The sequence below is a fragment of the Armigeres subalbatus genome, chromosome 2 (genome assembly GCF_024139115.2).
Source record: "Armigeres subalbatus isolate Guangzhou_Male chromosome 2, GZ_Asu_2, whole genome shotgun sequence".
NCBI classification, from domain to species: domain Eukaryota; kingdom Metazoa; phylum Arthropoda; class Insecta; order Diptera; family Culicidae; genus Armigeres; species Armigeres subalbatus.
The window spans coordinates 198,924,898-198,945,688 of record NC_085140.1 but is presented as its reverse complement, the minus strand read 5'-3'; the positions used below and the strand labels follow the sequence as shown (position 1 = coordinate 198,945,688).

At 43.1% G+C, this 20,791-nt stretch overlaps 1 protein-coding gene across 1 annotated transcript; it reads left to right on the top strand.

The window, feature by feature from the left end:
* The first annotated feature begins 2,274 nt into the window (after positions 1-2,274).
* Positions 2,275-20,791, top strand: LOC134211488 (phenoloxidase 8-like). Its single transcript, XM_062688380.1, has 6 exons — positions 2,275-3,082; positions 3,925-4,380; positions 19,428-19,936; positions 19,995-20,113; positions 20,179-20,422; positions 20,484-20,791. The coding sequence occupies exons 1-6, from the start codon at positions 2,507-2,509 to the stop codon at positions 20,683-20,685; spliced, it is 2,106 nt and encodes a 701-aa protein (XP_062544364.1). The 5' UTR covers positions 2,275-2,506; the 3' UTR covers positions 20,686-20,791.

The window sequence follows — 20,791 nt, the reverse complement described above, 5'->3', positions numbered from 1 at the left end:
CCGCCGTCTGCATCGGTTTCACCAAAACCCGTCGGCCATAACGGACGGCACTTCGTCAGCTGAACTGGCCCTCACGAGCTCATCTAGATATCTAACCAATCCTCAATGCAAGTCAACGAATCACCTAGTCTCCAATGAAAGCGTATGTAGTATGTACACCCTTTAAAACATTTCTCTCATTAGCCATACAGGGGCGAATGAAACAAGCATGTAAATTGATTTATTAGGCCAAATTATTTAACAGACGTATTCCTTAAGGTTTTTTAAGTTCACCTAATTCTTTTTGTACTGCATTTTCCACTTTGTCGAGTCCGCTGTAAGATTTGCCAGTTACCGTGGATAAGATACACCTTGAGGGTAGTAGGGGAAGGGGGGACAATATGCCCTAGCTAAGCAAACACTGCTTTATTGTCTTATTTGTAACGCTATTCATGGGTATTTTTACATTATGCAACAGTTAAAGAAGATAGATAGTTAATGCCATTCAAAAATGATTAAAAATCTCAATCATATTGATAAAATTCACATTTAAAAAAAGTGGTGATATTCTGTTGCCGGAAAACTCATGAGACAAAACGCCTTTTAGCTGGCAGCTCCTAGGGAACAAAGCACCACGCGTCGGCGAATCAGCATTCTGGTATGGATAGTGCGTGGAGACGCAAGTACATTGTAGGTTTGTGCCACCAGGGCGTTTTGCCTCGCCAAAATGTTAGATGTTTCTCCAAAATGTGAAAATTTTCGGTTTTCCAACCTTCTCATACACTATTTTGAAACTTTTTTCGCCTAACCTACATAATTTGAAATCTAATTTTGTTACGGCCATTTTAATGACGGTAAATATCAGGAAAACCACAGAAGGCGTTTTGCCTCGGGAGGAGGGGGAGGGGGCATTTTGGGGCCTCTTCCCCTAATTAGGTGGTGCCCATCCCCTTACCGGTAAGTTTGCAAAAATTTCAAGCACCTACTCGAGTGAGTACATGTTGGAGTGCAACGATATTATAGAATAAGACGACCCAGTGCTCAGCATAAATTCCCATACAATTTATCCCGTCGGAGCAGCCGAGTTACCTTTTGTGATGCAAGATGGTGTGAATGTGCTGTCTCTTGTCTAATATATGGGGATTCACAAAGTGGAATATATTTTTTGCAATTCCTGATCATAATACCTGGTTTACAGTTTGTCTTTGAGTGATTTATCACATTTTTAATTATGCTTATTCATGTAACATAACAGGTAGCCAACTATTTATCGGGCAATACACTCAAAGGAAAGCGTTTTTTTTTTTCATTTGTTTAATGGTCAATACTCTATGCTATAGCTTTGTAGATATTAACTTCCCGAGACTCGCACTGTTGTAAAAAGCACAACACCTTCGGAAAAAGCACGCTCGTCTTTCACAAGAGCGGCGGGACTGCGTGAGTGCTCCATGCAAGTCCGAAACGGTTAAAATGTGATCAAATCTAATTTATCATGCTGTGCGTAATTTGTAGAAGTAAGATGACCCTACGGGGTGAATGGCCAAAACATATACAACATTCTAAGAAAACCGGCAGAATAATGAATATAGTATAAAATGCACCAGTTAAATCAAATAGCGACTCATTCTCAGATTCATTCTCATTCTGAAATTAGTACAGGTATACACGAATTTAATATTAATGTTAATAAAATAAGAGATTTTTAGCAAAAAAAATCTTTTCTGTACGCTTTAAACAAATATCGGCAACTGGTGAAAAGTTCACCAAACTACTCTAGCCGATCAACATAATTGGGTTGTTTGCAAAGAAAAATATGAGGATTTTTATAGTTTAACATAAAGAGCATGCTTTGCTGGTCTCCAACAATTTTTTATTTTATTTCTAAACCTTTTATTTACATTTTTATACAGCAAACAATAAGCCATTTCAATCGATAGAATTACACTAACATTCATAGAATGACAGTTGGCCCATGCAGCATAAGAACATTTTTCAGTCCCATATAAATTTAAAATGCAAATTAAAAATAGTTCCGGGGCTCCAAAAATTCTGAAAAATTGGGGTTAGGCTCAGTTTTTTATGCAGATTTAGAATATGTAAAAACATTAATAACCCTAAACAACTCAATTGCAACGAATTTCTGACGGTTTTGAAATGCAATGAATGTATATCTCATTGTGAAGTATGCATAATTCCAAATGTTTCGCAGCTTCCGAATTGCAGTTAAAAAAAGCATTTCAGTTAACTATCTTGCAGATCTAAAGTTCACCGTTGCTATAGTGTCAACTTAAAAATGGGTTCCCAATTCCCATATTTTGCATTCGCATCATTCAAAATTGAGAGAAAAAAAATGGAAAGCGAGCGTATCCGACCACCCCCCTGCACGTGAAATTCTAACCACAGCCTGCGGTCGCCAAAATTCTAATCACTCTTCTGATGATCTATTTCTTGCGCGGTTACCAAAATTTATAACGCACGCTCATCTCAATTATACTTCAATGTTTGGCTCCAAATAAAAACTGTTCGGATGCAGCGATGCATCAGTCAGTCGGTCGGTTTACGCTACGCAGCAAAGATGATTTCGAATCAAGTCAAATTCTCGGGTCACTTCTACGAGCCACATGTTCCGTTATTTGTGCCAAAAGGCGATGGTGGCGTTTTCTACGAAGAGCCGGAACATTTCCTACCGGATCGATACAGGCTCATCGGTTCGAGCCTGATGAATCGGTTCGGTGCTAACGCGAGTGTTCGGATTCCAGTTAGAGACATTGTAGCGCCCAATATCGAGTTCGCCATGACCATCCCTCGGCGGGGAGATTTTTCGCTGTTCAATCGAGCCCATCGGCAGGTGGCCAGTCAGTTGATTGAGCTTTTCATGCAGCAGCCGGATGCGGATACACTGGCTTCCGTTTCCGCTTACGCAAGAGATCGTTTGAATGCACCACTCTTCCAGTACGCGTTGTCGGTGGCGCTGCATCACCGTTTGGACACTGCTGACGTTACGGTACCATCGATTCTGCATACCTTTCCGGACCGATTTATTGATCCGGCAACATTCCCGCGGTTAAGCGAGGAAGGTCGTATCGTTAGCCAAGGCGATCGGGTAATGTAATCATTATTACTAATTCAAGACTGAATTTTCAAAACGACTTATCTGCTTTTGTAAACAAAGATTCAAACGACGATTTGACGAATCTGATAGCTCTCCCACGCAAACGAACACCATCAATAGCTAGGTGAAGGCTTCCGCTACCTGTTGATGGTGTTGGTTTTCGTGGGAGAGCTATCAGATTCGTTAAATCGTCGTTTGAATCTTTGTTTACAAAAGCAGATAAGTCGTTTTGAAAATTTAGTCTTGAATTATTTATTTATGTTAGATGGATATTCAAGGTAGTTAATACTGGCAGGGCAGTATATTTGGGGCAAATTCAAAAATATTGTCCCGCAGTGAACTGTAAGAATACTCTCATCTGATCTTCTCCAGCAATTCTGTGAATTAATCAAAAGTAATTTCAAAAGAAACTTCACACAATATAAATTCTGAAAACTCTCAAAACGTAGATGTTTTCAACTGAGTTGTGGAAATTCTCGCATGATACATTTCAAAAATTCTAGCGATAAGATGCGTAGTTCGAATTTCGGTGCAAATTAGGAAAATTTCGAGTTTGGAATGTTCTTGACTTCCCTTTAGCCTCTAGAAAATATGAATTTAAAAATAGTAACTTGGCATATAAGCCTCACTGTTAATGCAAACATATTGATATTTATGAGTGTAAAAAATAATCAATTTTCCCGAAATTATTTTGTGTTCCAGATCCAGCTTAGTTTCAGCTTAGAAAAGTCCCTATTTTGTGTATTGGCTCAGATTAACTTGGACTCTTATAGCCCTTGTAATATGTTTCCTACTTCTTGAGGGAAAAGTAATCTAGCCTTTTCATGTTACAGATGGCCGTCGATATTCCACTAAACTTCACAGCCAGCGACAAAGAACCAGAACAACGTCTGGCCTATTTCCGCGAAGACATTGGCGTGAACTTGCACCACTGGCATTGGCACTTAGTCTATCCGGCCGTGGGACCTCGGGAAGTCGTCAACAAGGATCGCCGTGGCGAGCTTTTCTACTACTTTCACGGTCAGATGGTGGCGCGCTATCAAGCGGAACGGTTTTTCAACGGTCTTGGGCGGGTAGCACCGCTGAATAACCTGAGAGCACCGATCCTGGAGCCGTACTATCCGAAAATTTTGAGGACCGCTAACAATAGAACGCACCCTGCACGGTACAAAGGAATGGTACTTAGCGATGTAAATCGCAGTGCCGATCAAATCAATATCACAGTGGCAGAAATGGAGCTACAGCTGAGCCAGATCATTCATTCCATTGATAGAGGATTCGTTACCGGTGTAAGTAGATAAACACATGCAATCAAATCAAATTAGTGGGAATTTGTTTGACATAAGAGCGAAGATTTTTACTTCTTTTCCTTTAATTTCGTGAATTTCGAAATAAATTCAGTTCTTTCCTTGTCACAATATCGCCATTTCTAAGCAAGCAAAAGCTACAGTACAAAAAAAATTAACGAAGCAAATAAGAATTACACACTTTAAAAACTTCAAACTTTGGTTGAAAAGTAAAAGCTGGACGAAAATACGAGACGAAATGGGGGTCCTCATCGACAAACTTCGGCCGGGTGGCTAACTAAAATTGTATGGGCATCCATGAATATTAATGGTTGAAACACACTGTTCTCCGGAGTTGAATCGCTGCAGCCATATAGGAAACCCAAAAATATCGCAGAACCTACCTGAATAACTGGTTGATTACAGTGTCGATACATACTGGCAGAGTCAAACTGGAGCACAATGGGCGCGTGACCTACCAAATCACTTATTTCCTTGAAATTTAATTATGAACGACAAATTTGTTCTGAAATAAAAACAAATTTTCCTAGAATTTTGTTTATTATTGAAGAAACTTCCGACGGGATTTGTTGGATTTATTATCGAAAGAATTTTTGAAGTATTTTTGGAAAATCATTGGAGATTCAAATACGTAGATATTTCTCTAGAAATTCTATTGAAAACTCTACCGTAAATTCAAACAAATTGGAAATACTTCAAGAAATTCTTTCAAAAATTCCTTTGCAAAATCTAGACAAAAACCTTACAGGTTTCCCTCTGATAATTTCATTGATAAGTTCATTCTGAAATTTCTCCAGGAATTTCTTTGATTTTTTTTTGTCTGAAAATCCTTCAGAAATTCTTTTAACTCCAAGAATTTCTAAAAGAATTTTTCGGAATTTTCTTCAGAAAATCTATTACAAATTATTGAATCCTTTGGAAATTTAATCTGAAAATTCTTTAGGAACTCCTTCGAGAATTCTTTAGAAATTCCTTCAAAAAATGCTATAAAAATTGCGTTAGAAAATACTCCGAAAATTCCTTTAGGATTTCATATTCCCTCCTTCAATAATATAACAGATGAATTTTTTCGACAAAATTTTCGGAATTATTGTAAAAAGAATTTACATTGTTCTACTAAATGATTTTCTAGAAAAACTTTCAAAGGCTTTTAGGAGGTTTCTCAAGAAATATTCAAACACACTACAGGGGGAATCATTTAAATTATTCATGAAGGAATTATCGAAAGTATTTCTGAACGGTTTTCAAATCTATATAGGGTAAAACGTCCTATCGTTGTGGTATGTCCTAATGTTGCGGTAGTGTTAAAATAGTCGATTCTGGATATAATAGCATAAAAAACAATTGTGGATACGCTAAAACTCATCAAATTAACGACTAGAACAGCTTTTGTTTGACAATATTCCGTTCAAAATTATGAAAAATCAACATTTTTCATTAGAAATTTGAATCCTTAGAGCCTATTATTGCGGTAGTGCTAAGGTCCTATTGTTGTGGTATCGATTTCCATAAGAATTGCATGCAATACCGCAACAATAGGACTGACCTTGAAAAAATGCGTCCACGATAGGCAACTGCGTCCTATTATTGCGGTAGTTTGTTTTTATTGTGATAAGAACAAAACAACATAAATTTAGCACAATTGACGTAATATTTAAGAATCTATAGTTAACGAGCAACCTATTCGAATACTGCAATGTGGAAAAATACCAACAGGTAATTTTTAAGGGATTTTTGAAATCAATTATGTTTTGACACGGTGCTTAACCCCTCCATAATAGGTCGTTTTACCCTACATAATAATCTATATACATAAAAATGAATTTCTGTCTGTCTGAACCTTATAGACTCCGAAACTACTGAACCGATCGTCGTGAAAATTTGTATGCAGGGTTTTTGGGGCCGGGGAAGGTTCTTAAGATGGTTCGAAACCCCTCCCTCTTTTAAGGGGGCTCCCATACAAATGAAACATAAATTTCTGCATAACTCGAGAACTTAGCAGAGAATAAATCAATTTTAGGCGAAACGAAGTTCGTCGGGTCTGCTAGTAAGTACATAAACCTATTGGAATTTTCATATAAAATTCTATTTTTCTACAGGAGTTCATTCGGAAATTACTTCAGAATCTCCGGAAAGAACCCCTTCAGGAACATCTGAATGAATTCCATCGGGAATTCCTTCGAAACTTCGGTCGGTAGTAAAACAAAACCCTGTTTCGAATATGGAATTACGACTTTATGCCAATAATAATAATCCAAAAATATCGGGATTACAGTCGATCCATCATCATACTTCTTTGGACATTTTCAAAAATTCCTTCAAAAGAGTTGCTTCGTAAATTTCTCCAGTATTTAACCAGTTGTTAATTGTCTATGTCTATGAATTCCTTTAGAAATTTCTCTGAAATATAAAATAATTTCCGAACAAATTCCTCAAGGAATCCCCAAAGAAACTCCTCTAGGAATTTCTCTGTGCAAGTGATTCTTTCGGCAAATTCTAAGGAAACTACTTTGGAGAAACACAGAGAAGATATTTCTTCCAAAAATTCAAGGAAGGAAATCTAGGAATTCCTTCAAATATTCCTACAGGAAAACCTTTGAAAATCCATACTTGCATCTTGAGAACTTCTTTGATAATTCCTTCCGAAACTTCTACGTAAAGCCCTTTGGGAATTCCTCCAGAGATTCCTTCAAAACTTCTTGAACAAATTATTTAAAGAATAAGAATAAGTAAGAAATCCCTTATGAATCTCTAGGAAGAAATGTTTGAAATGCCTTCGCAATTTCATCAGAACTTTAACCAGGAAACCTTATGAATTTGATTTAGAAACTAATTAAGATTTTCCCTGAGACCTTCGGATCCTTCTTTGAGATTTTTTTTTAAATTTTTGAGATTCCTTTTTTGGGAATCATTCGGATTTCCTATTTCATTCTATTCTGATAGATTTTCCTTAGGTATTTGCGAAGAAATTTCAAAAGGGATTTCTAAAAGAATTACTGAATAAAATCCTTCTAAAATTCGTAAAAGAATTTTTTTTTTGAAATTTTCTTAGAGTTCCCTTCCTGAGTTTTGAAAGCAATCTCTTGAGGAATGTTTAAAGCATTGTCTGAATTTATCTCCGAAGTAACTTCCAAAGGATTTTCTGGGGAAATCCCTTGGGGAAAATAAGAAAGAATTCTTGGAGGAATTTTAGAATGTCGGAAATGTCTTAAAGTAGGAACTCTTCACGATAATAAAGTCTTTGAAAAAACTAATGAATTGCTTTGAAAATTCTGTTGGGAATTCGTTCGAAAATTCCTAAATAGAATTATGGAAAGATTTCTTGCTGGAAATTCCGAAGGAATTACTGGAGAAATATCCGTGGGAATGCAATCTCCGATTGTAATACCTGAAATAATGTTCGTAAGAGTTCCAATAGAAATTACTGGGAGCATTGTTGTTTTTTTTTTTAAATCATGGACGAATTCACTAAAGAATTATTTAAGATATTTACGTAAAAATGTCAAAAGTTAATTCCTAAGGAATTCTTGAGACCATCCCAATAATTCTATTCAGTAGTAAAACCCGATTTTGACTCAGAAATTGCATACTAGAAAACCCCCCAAAATGTCGCAATTACAGTTTATTTATTATCTCACCACAATTGGAAGTTTTTGGAAATTCTTCAAATAATTTCTAGTAACATTTTTAATTATAGACTATAAAATGCAATAACAGTTTGTTAGGAACTGCTTGACATTTCTTCTGATTGATTTATCGCTAGATTGATTATTTAATGCCTCCAATTATAGTTCATACTACTGACGTCAAATTACAAATAAAAAAAATATAGTTCATACTACTGACGTCAAATTATAAATAAACCAATTATGCCAGTAATGCATGCCCAACATTACCAGAACTCTGAGCAATGTTCCTCCAGCTTTCCCCGATCGTTCAGGGTCTCCAGGTCCGATTCCACCGCTACCGCCAAGGGGATAACGGACCCTGTGGGGTACCTGGGCACCCCCACAGTATAACGTTCCCTTACCACGTTATTGCGAGGCTTTGGCGTGGCGGACTTATTTTCTCGCGCAACTCGTGGGACCAAAATGTCGACCAAACCAAAAAAAATAAATTAATACAGAAGAACGTGGCAGGTCGGCTTCGTTATCCCCTTGGCGGTAGCGGTGGAATCGGACCTGGAGACCCTGAACGATCGGGGGAAGCTGGAGGAACATTGCTCAGAGTTCTGGTTATGGTGGGGAACCAGCATTACTGGCATAATTGGTTTATTTATAATTTGACGTCAGTAGTATGAACTATAATTTTTTTTATTTATAATTTGACGTCAGTAGTATGAACTATAATTGGAGGCATCAAATAATCAATCGAGATCAAGATGAAGTGATGACCAGTCACAAGGAGAGTGGAAGCCAGAAAATGGAGGTGATTACAGACGTAACGGACGTAATCATGTCCTTTCTGGACAACGGCGGGAAGTACAGCAAGGACCTTAAGAAGTCAGTGCTGACCCTCTGCAACATGGTTGTAGAGGCAAAGCAGGAGTGGAAGTCCTTGCTGCAGGCAAGTAAGGAGGCGAAACGAAAGATCCGCCAACTTAACGAGGAGGAAGAGTGGGCAGTGAGCCAAGCGGTGGAGGCCAGGAAGGAATCCGAGTCCTTACGGAAGAAAAGCAGCTGGCAGAAAGCCAGACTGCAGAACTCCGCAGATGCATGGCTGTTACTGGAGCAACTCCAAAGCTTAGTAAGTGTTAGTAAGGTCAGTATGGCAACCGATCTGAAGGAAGCTAGCGCCAAGCCGGTATTGCACGAGAAGAAGGCAACTACAATCCGTCGGGAGAAGGTTGAGCAGGTTGCCGGCCCTAAGGAACGGTGGAAACCAGTTCCTCCTTCTACGAGGACCACCAGAGTTCGCCGGGAGGAAGGCCTGCCCTAGAGGGAAGTTGTGAATCCCAAAAAGGCGAAGAAGGAGCAAAAATCGGTAGAGGAGGCAAAGGCGCCATTGGCCTAGGGGATGATGTCAACTGCATCCGCAGAATGCAGAAGAGGGAGATGATCCTCGTCCTGAAGCGGGATGCTGCGCGGAAGAGTTCCGCGTATAAAAAGTTGGCAGAAGAGGTGCTGGGTGATGCGGTTTAGGTGAGAGCCCTATGCCCAGTAAAGGTAATCCAATGCCGAGGCCTGGACGAAATTACCGAAGCCTGATCGGAGTCGGAGGTCCTGATCGGAGTCGGCTTTGTTGGAGGTACGGAGCTGAAGGTCACAAGGCTCACACCTGCCAGGTTGCACCGAGGTTTTTAATCTGTGGTGCTGGCACAGACTACAAACACCCATCCGGTGGGCAGGCCTATCCGGCCTCCAGACGGGCTCGGTCATGCAAGTAGCTCAGCTAAATCTCAACCACTGCGAAGCAGCGCAAGCGCTGCCACAATAGTTGGTACAATAGAATGAGACTGATGTTGCCTTGCTGTCTGACCCGTACCGCATCCCTGCTAAACATAGCAGTTGGGTTGCGGATAAGTCCGGAATAGTGACAATCTGGACTTGTGGGAGGTACCCCATCCAGGAGATAGTGTCATCTCCTGATAATGAGGGTTTTGTTATAGCAAAGGTAAACGGAGTTTACTTTTGCTGCTGCTACTGTACTCTAAGATGGAGCATAGATAGATAGATTAGATAATCTTGTAGGGAGACTAACTGGTCTTAAACCATTAGTTGTAGCAGATGACTTCAACGCGTGGGCAGAGCATTAGGCCTCTCGGTTCACTAACGCTAGAGGTCATATCCTGGTAGAGTATCTAGCGGTACTGAACGTAGTCCTGCTGAACGAGAACCAAGCGTCAACGTTCAGAGGACCGAATGGCGAGTCAATCATCAATGTGGCCTTCTTCAGCGCGGGATGGATGGTGTAGCCTGAATGGAGGGTTCACGAAGAGTATACTGCTAGTGACCATCAGGAAATACGTTTTATGGTCAGCTATACCCCCAACACAAGGCGAGTCAGTAAAGCTGATCTAGGATGGCGTACCTTGCAGTTCGACCCAGAACTGCTGCAAAAATCACAACGGTGGGAAAATCGGACTCTAGGCCTTAGTGTTGATGAGTTATCCGATGTCCCCGAGCATGTGACGTGACAATGCCCAGGAGAACTATGCCAACCGGCAACCGCAAGCCGATGCACTGGTGGACGAGCACGATAACTGATCGTCGCAGAACCTGTCTTAGAGCTAAAAGAAGGTTGCGACGTGCTAGAGCCGAAGCAGACAGGCTAGAAAGACGCCGGGTGTTCCAAACAGCGAGAGCAGAACTCTGAACTACGAAAACAAATGTAACCTGCTATGAAGAGCTGTGTAGGATGGCCAATAATACTCCATGGGGAGATGCATACAGGTTAGTGATGGCTAGAACCAACAGCACACCTCCTGAGAAATCCCCGGAGATGTTAGCCAGGATCGTTGAAGGTTTGTTCCCGAAGCATGACTCATCGGACTGGCCCGCCACACCGTACGAGTCAGTGAACGTGGTACCGCTAGTGACTAACGATGAGCTTATCGCCGTTGCATGAAAACTTAAGCTAAATAAGGCACCAGGGCCGGACTGTATTCCTAACCTGGTCCAGGTTCGGAGTCGGAGTTGCCGATAGGACCCGGAAAGACCGCTGTGAACAAAGGCTAGGATGTTACCAGAAAAACCCCAGCTGTTTGAGCACTAATTAGGTCCAAGTGCGGTTAAATGCCATCGAAATATGCAAAGAAACTGGATCGACATGTATTCCTTGGTCAAAAGCGCTTTGGAGTACTACCCATAATCCGGCAAAGTACGAACTAGCCTCATACTCCAGGCGAAAGGCTCCTTAACGGAAATCGAGGCTTCCGTCAGCCTCGAGCTTTTCACACAGCACACAGTTAATCGACCTCTTGACACTCTTCGATACACAGGAGGTAAGCGAGATAGGAGACCAAATTTTACTAATGTCTGAAAAGATTTTTCTAACAGCGTGTAGGGTAACCGTATCCTTAGTAGAGGTAGCACCAATAGTGGAGGTAGTGGGGTTTTAATGAGATTTATCATATTTATACACTTTACGATGGTTTCAGTTGATGCATCGCGCTTATCCTATATCCTGTTAAATGCAACTTATCTTAAGATTTCGCTTGAAAAACTATTGAAAACAATGATTTTTCCTAACAAAATTGACTTCCTTGCACCTTTTTTTTTTAGCTAGGGTAAACGAAAATCTGCATCCAGACACCTGAGGAGGTTAACTCAGGTAGTGTGGGGATGGGTATGTTACCCGACCCACTAAAACCAAAACCCTTTCGCCAGTCCGAACCCTCGGCCCGCAATTAAGCAATACATCAGGAGGGGACTATTGAGAACGCTCACACCTATGCTAACGCACTTGACAAACGTACACATCATACGCATACACATCGACTTCAAGGGTGGTAACCTCACCACTCGTCGATCGCAAGCTATGATAGTAACCTAGCGGTTCGTATCATAATCTCACGTTGGAGACGAGCACACCCCGACAACAACCACCGCGCATGAATCGCAATGACGGAGGTTCCCGCAGCCCAACCGCGACATGTTGGTTGTCGGGGTGAGCAAAGTGTTCACTGCATCACAGGTCCCCTTACTGCATTCGTTGGTTTTGTTCAAGACGCCACCACCGCTGCAGTTTCGACATAATCTGTTGAGATGCTGTGTTCACCGCATTCCATATAGCTTCCTCCCGGCACATCCTCTCGACGAGGTTGTCCGGGTTGTATCCATACCGCTAACAAGCAGCATGGCATTGCGTTCTACCTCGAATTGCGGGCATGCGAACATCACATGCTCTGCCGACTCTACCTCACCTACACATTCTGGACACTCCGCAGAATCTGCGAAGCCAAACCTGTGTAGGAATTTTTTAAAGCAACCATGTTCAGACAACACCTGTGTTAGGTGGAAGTTGACCTGACCATGTTTTCTATCGACCCAGTTGCACACATCCGGAATCAGTCTGTGGGTCCAACGACCTTTGACTGCGGTGTCCCATGCTCTTTGCCATTTGAGCAGCGAGGCTGCTCTTTTGACACGTCGCACTTGCACCGAGTCTCTTTCGTTGTAGAACTCCACATCTTCCTCTAGGAGTATGTCTATCGGCATCATTTTTTATCGCCAATGAAGCCCGCTGACATGCAAAAGCCACATGCACGTGGCTCGTAAAATTGAGCTTATCGTCGATCATCACGCCCAGATGCTTAAGAGACCTCACGGAGTTAACTGTGCAGGTCCCTACTCTGATCATCCGCGAACCCTTCTATTTTCACACCGGCCGGGAGACTTAAGCGTAATACTCCGTCGTACATAATATTCCACAGAACCGGTCCGAGGATCGACCCCTGTGAAACACCCGCAGACACTACGATCGACTTTTGACCAGCATCCGTGTCGTATATCAGCACCCTATTCTGAAAATAACTTTTCAGTATCCTGCACAGGTATTCCGGAACTCTCAATCGGTGCAGGGAGTCAGCAATAGCTACCCAGTTAGCATTGTTAAACGCATTTTTTACATCAAGTGTAATCAATGCACAGTATCTAATACCTCGCCTATTCAAACCTCTTGCTATCTTGGCCGTATCCGTTACCGATCGAATTGCTTCGACGGTGGAACGACCTTTACGGAAGCCATACTGGTTGTTTGATAGCCCACCAGTACGCTCGATATAAGTCGACAATCTGTTCAGAATATCCCTCTCAAGCAGCTTACCAGCTCCGTCGAGGAGGCAAATCGGTCTGTATGCCGAAGGTTCTCCCGGGGATTTCCCAGGTTTGGGCAATAGCACCAATTTCTGTCGTTTCCAACGATCTGGAAAGTTTCCATCATCCAGACAACGTTGGAGGCAGCTCCTGAACATATCTGGAGCGGCAAGAATCACGTGTTTAAGGGCCAGGCTCGGAATACCATCCGGACCCGGCGCCTTATTGAGCTTAAAACCTCTTGCGGTTTCGATAAGCTCTTCGATAGTCACTAACGGGACCACGTCAACCGACCCATACGGTGTGGGTCTGGTGAATCATGCTTCGGGAACAGCCCTTCAACGATCCTAGCTAACATCTCCGGAGATCTCTCAGGAGGTGTGCTATTTGTTTTAGCCATCACTATCCTGTAAGCATCCCCCCATGGAGTGTTGTTTGCCATACTGCACAGCCTTTCAAAGCATGCTCTTTTACTACACTTTATTTCGTAGTTTAGAGCTCTGCTTGCTGTCTGGAATGTCCGGCGTCTATCAAGTCGATCAACGTCGTAGTCTTCTTTTGGCTTTAAGGCAAGATCTACGAAGTTCAGCTATCGCGTCAGTCCACCAGTACGCTGGTTTGCGGTTCCCATATGGCTTACACTTCCTTGGCATAGCCATGTCGCAAGCTCGTGTCAAGACATCGGTCAACTCGTCACCATTAAGGTTCAAAGTCCGATCTTCCCACTGTAATGATTCAATCAGCAGTTCTCGATCGAACTGTGAGGTGCGCCATCCTTGGTCAGCACCTCTGACCTTTCTCGTAGCTCTAGATCCAGTGGGGGTATAGCTAACCATAAAACGAAGTTCCTGATGGTCACTAGCTGTATACCCTTCATGTACTCTCCAATCCGGATTCAACGTCCATCCCGCGCTGCAGAAGGTCACGTCGATGCATGATTCACCGTTCGGTCCTCTGAATGTTGACACTTGGCCTTCATTCAGCAGGACTACATTAAGTCCCGTTAGAGACTCTAGCAGAATATGACCTCTAGCGTTGGTCCACCGCCCACGCGTTGAAGTCCCCTGCTACTACTAACGGTTTTAGACCAGTTAGTTCGACCGCAAGAGTGTCCACTACGCTAGTATACTGCCCTATACTCCATCTAGGAGGATAGTAACAGCTACAACAGTAAACTCCGTTTACCTTTGCTATAACGAAACCCTCATTGTTAGGAGATGATATTATCTCCTGAATGGGGAACCGCCCGCAAGTCCAAATTGTCACCGATCCGGACTTGTCAGCAACCCAACTGCCATTTCCAGCAGGGATGCGATATGGGTCGGACAGCAAGGCAACATCAGCTTTACACTCAGTAACCGACTGTTGTAGCAGCGCTTGCGCTGCCTCGCAGTGGTTTAAGTTTAGCTGTGTTACTTGCATGTCTGGACCCTTCTAGAGGCCGGACAGGCCTGTGCACCGGTGAGGTGTCTGTTGTCTGTATTAGGGGGACAGATCAGACACCTCGGTGCGGCCTGACAGGTGCGAGCTTTGTGGCCTTCAGCACCACACCTGCGGCATAGCTTTCTACGATCGGGACCCCGACAGTCAAAGGATTCATGACCGTAGCCGAGGCACCTATAGCAGGACTGAGGTGGCTGCATTATGTTCAACGAGCATACCGACCAGCCCAGCTTCAGCTTAGCCTTATCTAGTACCTTCTTGGCATCAGTCAGAGGCACTTGGAATGTGGCAACCTGCATCCCAGCAAAGCTATTACGTAACCGAATCTCGGATTCCTGAAGTTGGACGTTGCACTGATCTCTCAGCGCGTCCACCAGGTCCGCAGCTTTGGTTATTTCATCTAGGCCGCGGCACTGGATGACCGATACTGGGCATAGGGCTCTCACTTGAACCCCATCACCCAGTACCTCCTCTGTCAATTTTTTATACTCAGCACTCTTCTGAGCAGCATCCCGCTTTAGGACGAGAATTATCTCGCCTTTCCGCGTTCGACGGATGCAGTTGACGTCGCCTCCTAGGTCAGTAAGCTTATCATCGCTCCTCATGGCCTTCAAGACATCGGCATAGCTTTTACCATCAGACTTGACAATGATCGCTTCGCCTCTGTCTTTCCGCTTACCGTTGCCATTGGAAGGCGCACCCTTTGCAACACGGGCTCTACCCTTCTTAGCAGATGTAAGCTGCGTTCCACCTGCCTCCTTGCCAGCGGCTTCTTTTGCTCGTCGCTTCGTCTTCTTGAGATTTACAACCACAATCCAGGGTTGTTCATCGTTCCGGTGAACTTGAGTTGCCCTCCTAGGTGGAGGCACTGACTTCCTCTGTTCCTTAGAATCGGAAATTTGCACGACCCTCTCCCGGCGTGATACAGTTTACTTCCTTGGTGGAGGAACTGGTTTCGATTTAGCTTCATTCAGGTCGGCCTGCACGACCTTACTTAGCTTCGGAGTTGCTCCGCTAACGGCCATGCGTTTTTGAAGTTCTGCGGTATGGCTCTCGGCCAACCGCTTATCATCAGTGAGGCAACGAATCTTTGATTCAGCCTCCTCACTGACCTTCGCCGCCTGACTTATCGCCAACTCCTTTTCCTCAGTAAGAAGGCGAATCTTCCGTTCTGCCTCCTTACTGGCCTCTAGTAGAGACCTCCACTCCGACTTCGCCTCTACTACCACCGAGCAGAGGGTTAGTACGGCCTGTTTGAAGTCCCTACTATATCTGCAACGGTTGTCCAGAAAAGACATAATCACGTCCGTAATGTCCGTGATCACCTCCATTTTCTGGCCGCCGCCTTCCTCGTGGCTGGTCATCAACGACTTGATGACCCGGGTTAGAGTAGGGCCGTCCATTTTTACCTCAACCGGCACATCCTCAGACCCACCACGAGCATCCCAGTCGCCTTTCCCCGGCGATCTTTGGGGTGACCTATTAAGGCCACTTCGTCTGGTGAAATTCTCCTTTTCGCCAGACCCGCCATCAACATGGTATTTTAGAATTTAAAAAAATCATTGCTATTGGGCCCCCCTTACGGCTGCTGTAGAATCCTGCTAGAGTAGTCGCCTATTGTGATCCCATGGTTATCTATACATACCTTGCGGCATTCAGGGAGGCCATGCGAGGGTTGACACTTGCGTGTTCAGAGCCAGATCAGCGCAAGTCAGGAATGTGCATCTGAGCCTACTCCCACGCAGTTTAAAAGACTGGTGGCAGAATTGTACCGCGTGCTATAAGGCCCGCCACGGTTTTACGGGACGGATGACAGCCTGGCCATTAGCCCATTCGCCGTTTCAGGTCAGTGTCACCCGGCCTTACTAAGAGAATAGAATGACCCGACTACTAGTCCTCGCTTCACAGTATTACAATATCCAAAGACAAAGCCAGTAGACATGCAGCCAGTATGCCATAATCAGGATATCACTGGCGTTAATCCTGATGTGCCCATTGGCACTCCTTGGGCTATTGCGTGCTTTGAGCGGCACACGGTCGCTTTGATAGGGCCTGCTTACGGACTCATGCAGCTTTTTATAGAGATTTGGCAGAGCCCACTGCCAAACCCCACCACTACCTGGCAGGCCCCCTGACTCACAGATACCTAGGGGAGGGGTCGTCAGGCCCTTGGACATAGTCCCTGTTGCCCCCATAGTGGTGCAACTGTACCAATAGTGGCGAATCTCATAAGAAACCAATGAATAGCACCACTATGGAAACCAAAATTATTTTTTACCGCCCCTAAAGGAACAGTGTACCCCCATGTTAAATGACATCTATCTCATTTTTGTTAGCAAATTAATTAGTTTATCTATTGACTAAATATTGAGGCTGTAAATATCCCATAATTATCAATTTTTAAAAAATATTTTTTTCTGTGGATCTACTAATACCTCCACTATTGGTACCGTTACCCTACAACAGTTGTCACCAAGCGATTTGCTTCGCTCAGTTATCTCCCATTAGTGAGAGATGAAGATCTTTAAGCTTTGAATCAACGAACGAAATTTCAACGATCTAGAAAGCATCATCGATAAGGTCGCAGTAGAGCATGCCAGTTGGCATGAAATTAGTCCGATTTTTAGTCATGATCTGATTTTTTTCAATGCCTGGTCATTTTGCAATCGGTATCAATCCTTCTATCAGCTTCTCCGGCACCTCTTAACCTTTACGATACCAGCAGACGAAAACGACTAAAAATTATTTTTCAATTTGCTCTCATTTCGTCAATGATCACCCGATTTTAACGAAATAGGCATGGTTGGATCGAAAATTTAATAAATTTTTAGGAAATGGCTTGAGGACGTGAATTTTCGTAATGGTTCCGGATTGAGGCCAAACCCCCGGGGGGTACCTATGGTAACCCAGAATGTAATTTTTCCAAGAAACTCACGAAAAAATGATTTTGTTCATGAAAAATCTATGAATGATGAATCTAAATGCAATCATATGTTATATTTGAGATTTCAAGGACCCAGCAATTGGTTCCGGGTACATGGCTGCTTGATATCGGTTCCGGTAGGGACCTAAAGTGGACACTTCCGAAATGGATATATTGGAACCGTATAAATACCCAAATGACTTGAATTCATTCACAAAAGCAAAAGGAGCTCATGCATTATACTTTAAAGTGTGTTTGACCACCTTCAGGTGGCCAACCTGGAGCCGGTTCCGGTGGGAACCCAATGAGGACATTTACGGATTTGATCATATTGGTGTCGTTCGACGGCTTAAACTTCGGGATTTTACTCGAATAAGCGATTCGAACTCATGCCGAATATTTCCAAGTGAATTTGGTCACACCCAGATGGCCAACCTGGAACCGGTTCCGGTGGGAACCCAATGAGGACAATTACGGATTTGATCATATTGGCGCCGTTCGACGGCTTAAAATTCGGGATTTTCCTCAAACAAGCGACCTAGAACTCATGCCGAGTACTTCCAGGGGAGTTTGGTAACCTTTAGGTGGCCAACCTGGACCCGGTTCCGGTGGGAACCCAAAGAGGACATACCGAATTGGGCATATTGGTGCAGATCAACGGCTTGAAATTTGGTATTTTCCCCACATAAGCAAATGGAACTCATGCTGAGTACTTCCAAGTTATTTTGGTCACCTCCAGGTGGCCAACCTGGAGTAGGTTCCGGTGGGAACCCAATGAGGACATTTACGGATTTGATCATATTGGTGCCGTTCAACGGCTTATAATTCGTGTTTTTTTCACGAATAAGCGAATGGTGGGTACTTCAAAGTGAGTTTAGTCACAATAAGTTGGCCAACTTGGAGCCGGTTCCGGTGGGAACCTAAGAGGAAATTTACGGAATTGAACATACTGGTGCCGTTCGTCGGCTTAAAATTCGTGATTTCTCATGAATAAGGGATTGGAACTTATTCAGTGTATTTGTTTTTCATGACCTGGAACCTTGAATCGTTCCAGTTGATGACCCAATGAGGACATTTTAAAAATCGAGCTTATGGGAGCTAGAGCTGTGCGCATATTGAAATGTTATCGGCGGCGACGTGATAGACCATTTTCAGTCAGCGACGGCGGCGTGACGAAGTTCCTCCGAGAGTTCCTCCAAGAGCGAAGCGCCCCCCACATCTGGATCACCACACAATCGTTCCCGTTAGTGGCCCTACCAGGAGCAGAAAAGTCACTTTATCTATACTCAACCATCTAGCACACGATCAAGTCGCCAGTTCATCACGAACACTACGATGCGACCCATTACCCGTGTTAGCTCCGAGGCATTGTTATTGTAGAAGATTGAAACTGACATTCGAAGCATGAAACTCATCGTCAGCAGAGATGCTCAAAGCTATCACCATGGCATCTGCGCAAATGCAGCATCAAATATTCTGCGAAATCTGGGACATCGCGACTTTTTCGGCCGACTGGAAGTAATTCGTTTTATTGAAAGCGCCAAAGAACGGAGATCAGATAGTGTGTAACAACTGGCGAAGCATCACGTAACTGTGCATTGTTATCAAAGTTCTGTGCAAAGATATCCAAACCCGGATAAAAAGAACACAGACACGATTCTCCAACGGCAACAAATAGGATTCCACCCCGGAAGAACATGTGTGAACCATATTTTTACGCTACATAACATCTTTGAGCAGGTCAACGAATTTCATGAGTCCCTCTATATGGTACTCATTGATAACCGTGAACAACCAAAATCTTTAACGACATTAATTATTTCAAACTTCGGTATTACTAAGTTGGACTCATTTACACAATCCTCTCTCAAGTGTCTATTATTTTTTATTTCTACTTGTTTTAAAAGCCAAACGGTGAACAGATTTCGCTGAACAACCCAAGAGGTATCGACGTTCTTGGAAATATTTTCGAAAGCTCCATCCTTAGTCCCAATATGGATTTCTACGGAGATGTGCACAACAATGGTCACATAATGATCGCATACATCCATGATCCCGACGGCACTTATCAGGAAAGCTACGGAGTTATGGGAGATACATCCACGGCCATGCGAGACCCAATTTTCTATCGTTGGCATAAGTACGTTGACCAAATTTTCCGGAGGCACAAGAACTCTTTGCCACCCTACACGTTTACGGAGCTTGTGAACCAAGGCATCACACTACTAAGTTTAGAAACAAGACTGCAGCGAAGAGGCTCACCTCCAAACTTGTGGTTAACCTTTTGGCAACGATCCCAGGTAGATTTGGGCACCGGACTTGACTTTGCACCCGAAGGTAACCTGTTCGTTACGTTTACTCATCTTCAACATGCTCCGTTCCTGTATCAAATTCAGGTCGTGAATAGCGATGACAGGTCAGTTGAAATGCGTCTCAGCGGAGAATTTAGAAATCAAACAACTTTACTTTTTCAGAATTCGTTTCGGAACAGTTCGCATTTTCCTAGCCCCGAGAAATGACGAGAAAGGACAACCATTAACATTTGATGAACAACGTCTCAATGTCATCGAATTGGATAATTTCAGAGTAACACGTAACTTTATTTCAGATAATTTATAATAGTAAAGAATAGTACTCAATTCCAATCACTTATTACAGTCAACCCCGGTGTTAACACCATAATGCGCAGATCGGAGCAATCCAGCGTGACCATTCCATACGAACGAACCTTCCGCAACATAGCGCAGTCAAACGAAATGAATAGCGAGCAGTTCCGTTTTTGCAATTGTGGCTGGCCGTCGCATATGTTGATTCCGAAAGGAACCGCCGAAGGAGTCACATACGATCTGTTTGCAATGATTTCCGACTTTGATGGTGATGCGGTGGATGTGCAATTCGATGAGTGAGACTGTTGGTAATATCGAACAAAACACTAATTTTACAACTTAACTTCGCTTTTACAGAAATCTCGTTTGCGACGATTCGCATTCATTCTGTGGACTGCGTGATCGACTTTATCCGGATGCACGGAACATGGGATATCCTTTCGATCGCCGTCTGTCTGCTGGCGTCAACAGTTTCATTGACTTTGTGGCCCCATTCGATAACATGACAGTGACCACAGTGAATGTTAGATTTACCAACACTGTTATAGCTAGGACTTGAACGGACACATGATGAGCACCTATTGTAGTGACCAATTTGTACTTATGAACAAGCAACACAACAATCAAATATAATATGTTATTATGCAATATTTGCAAAAATACAA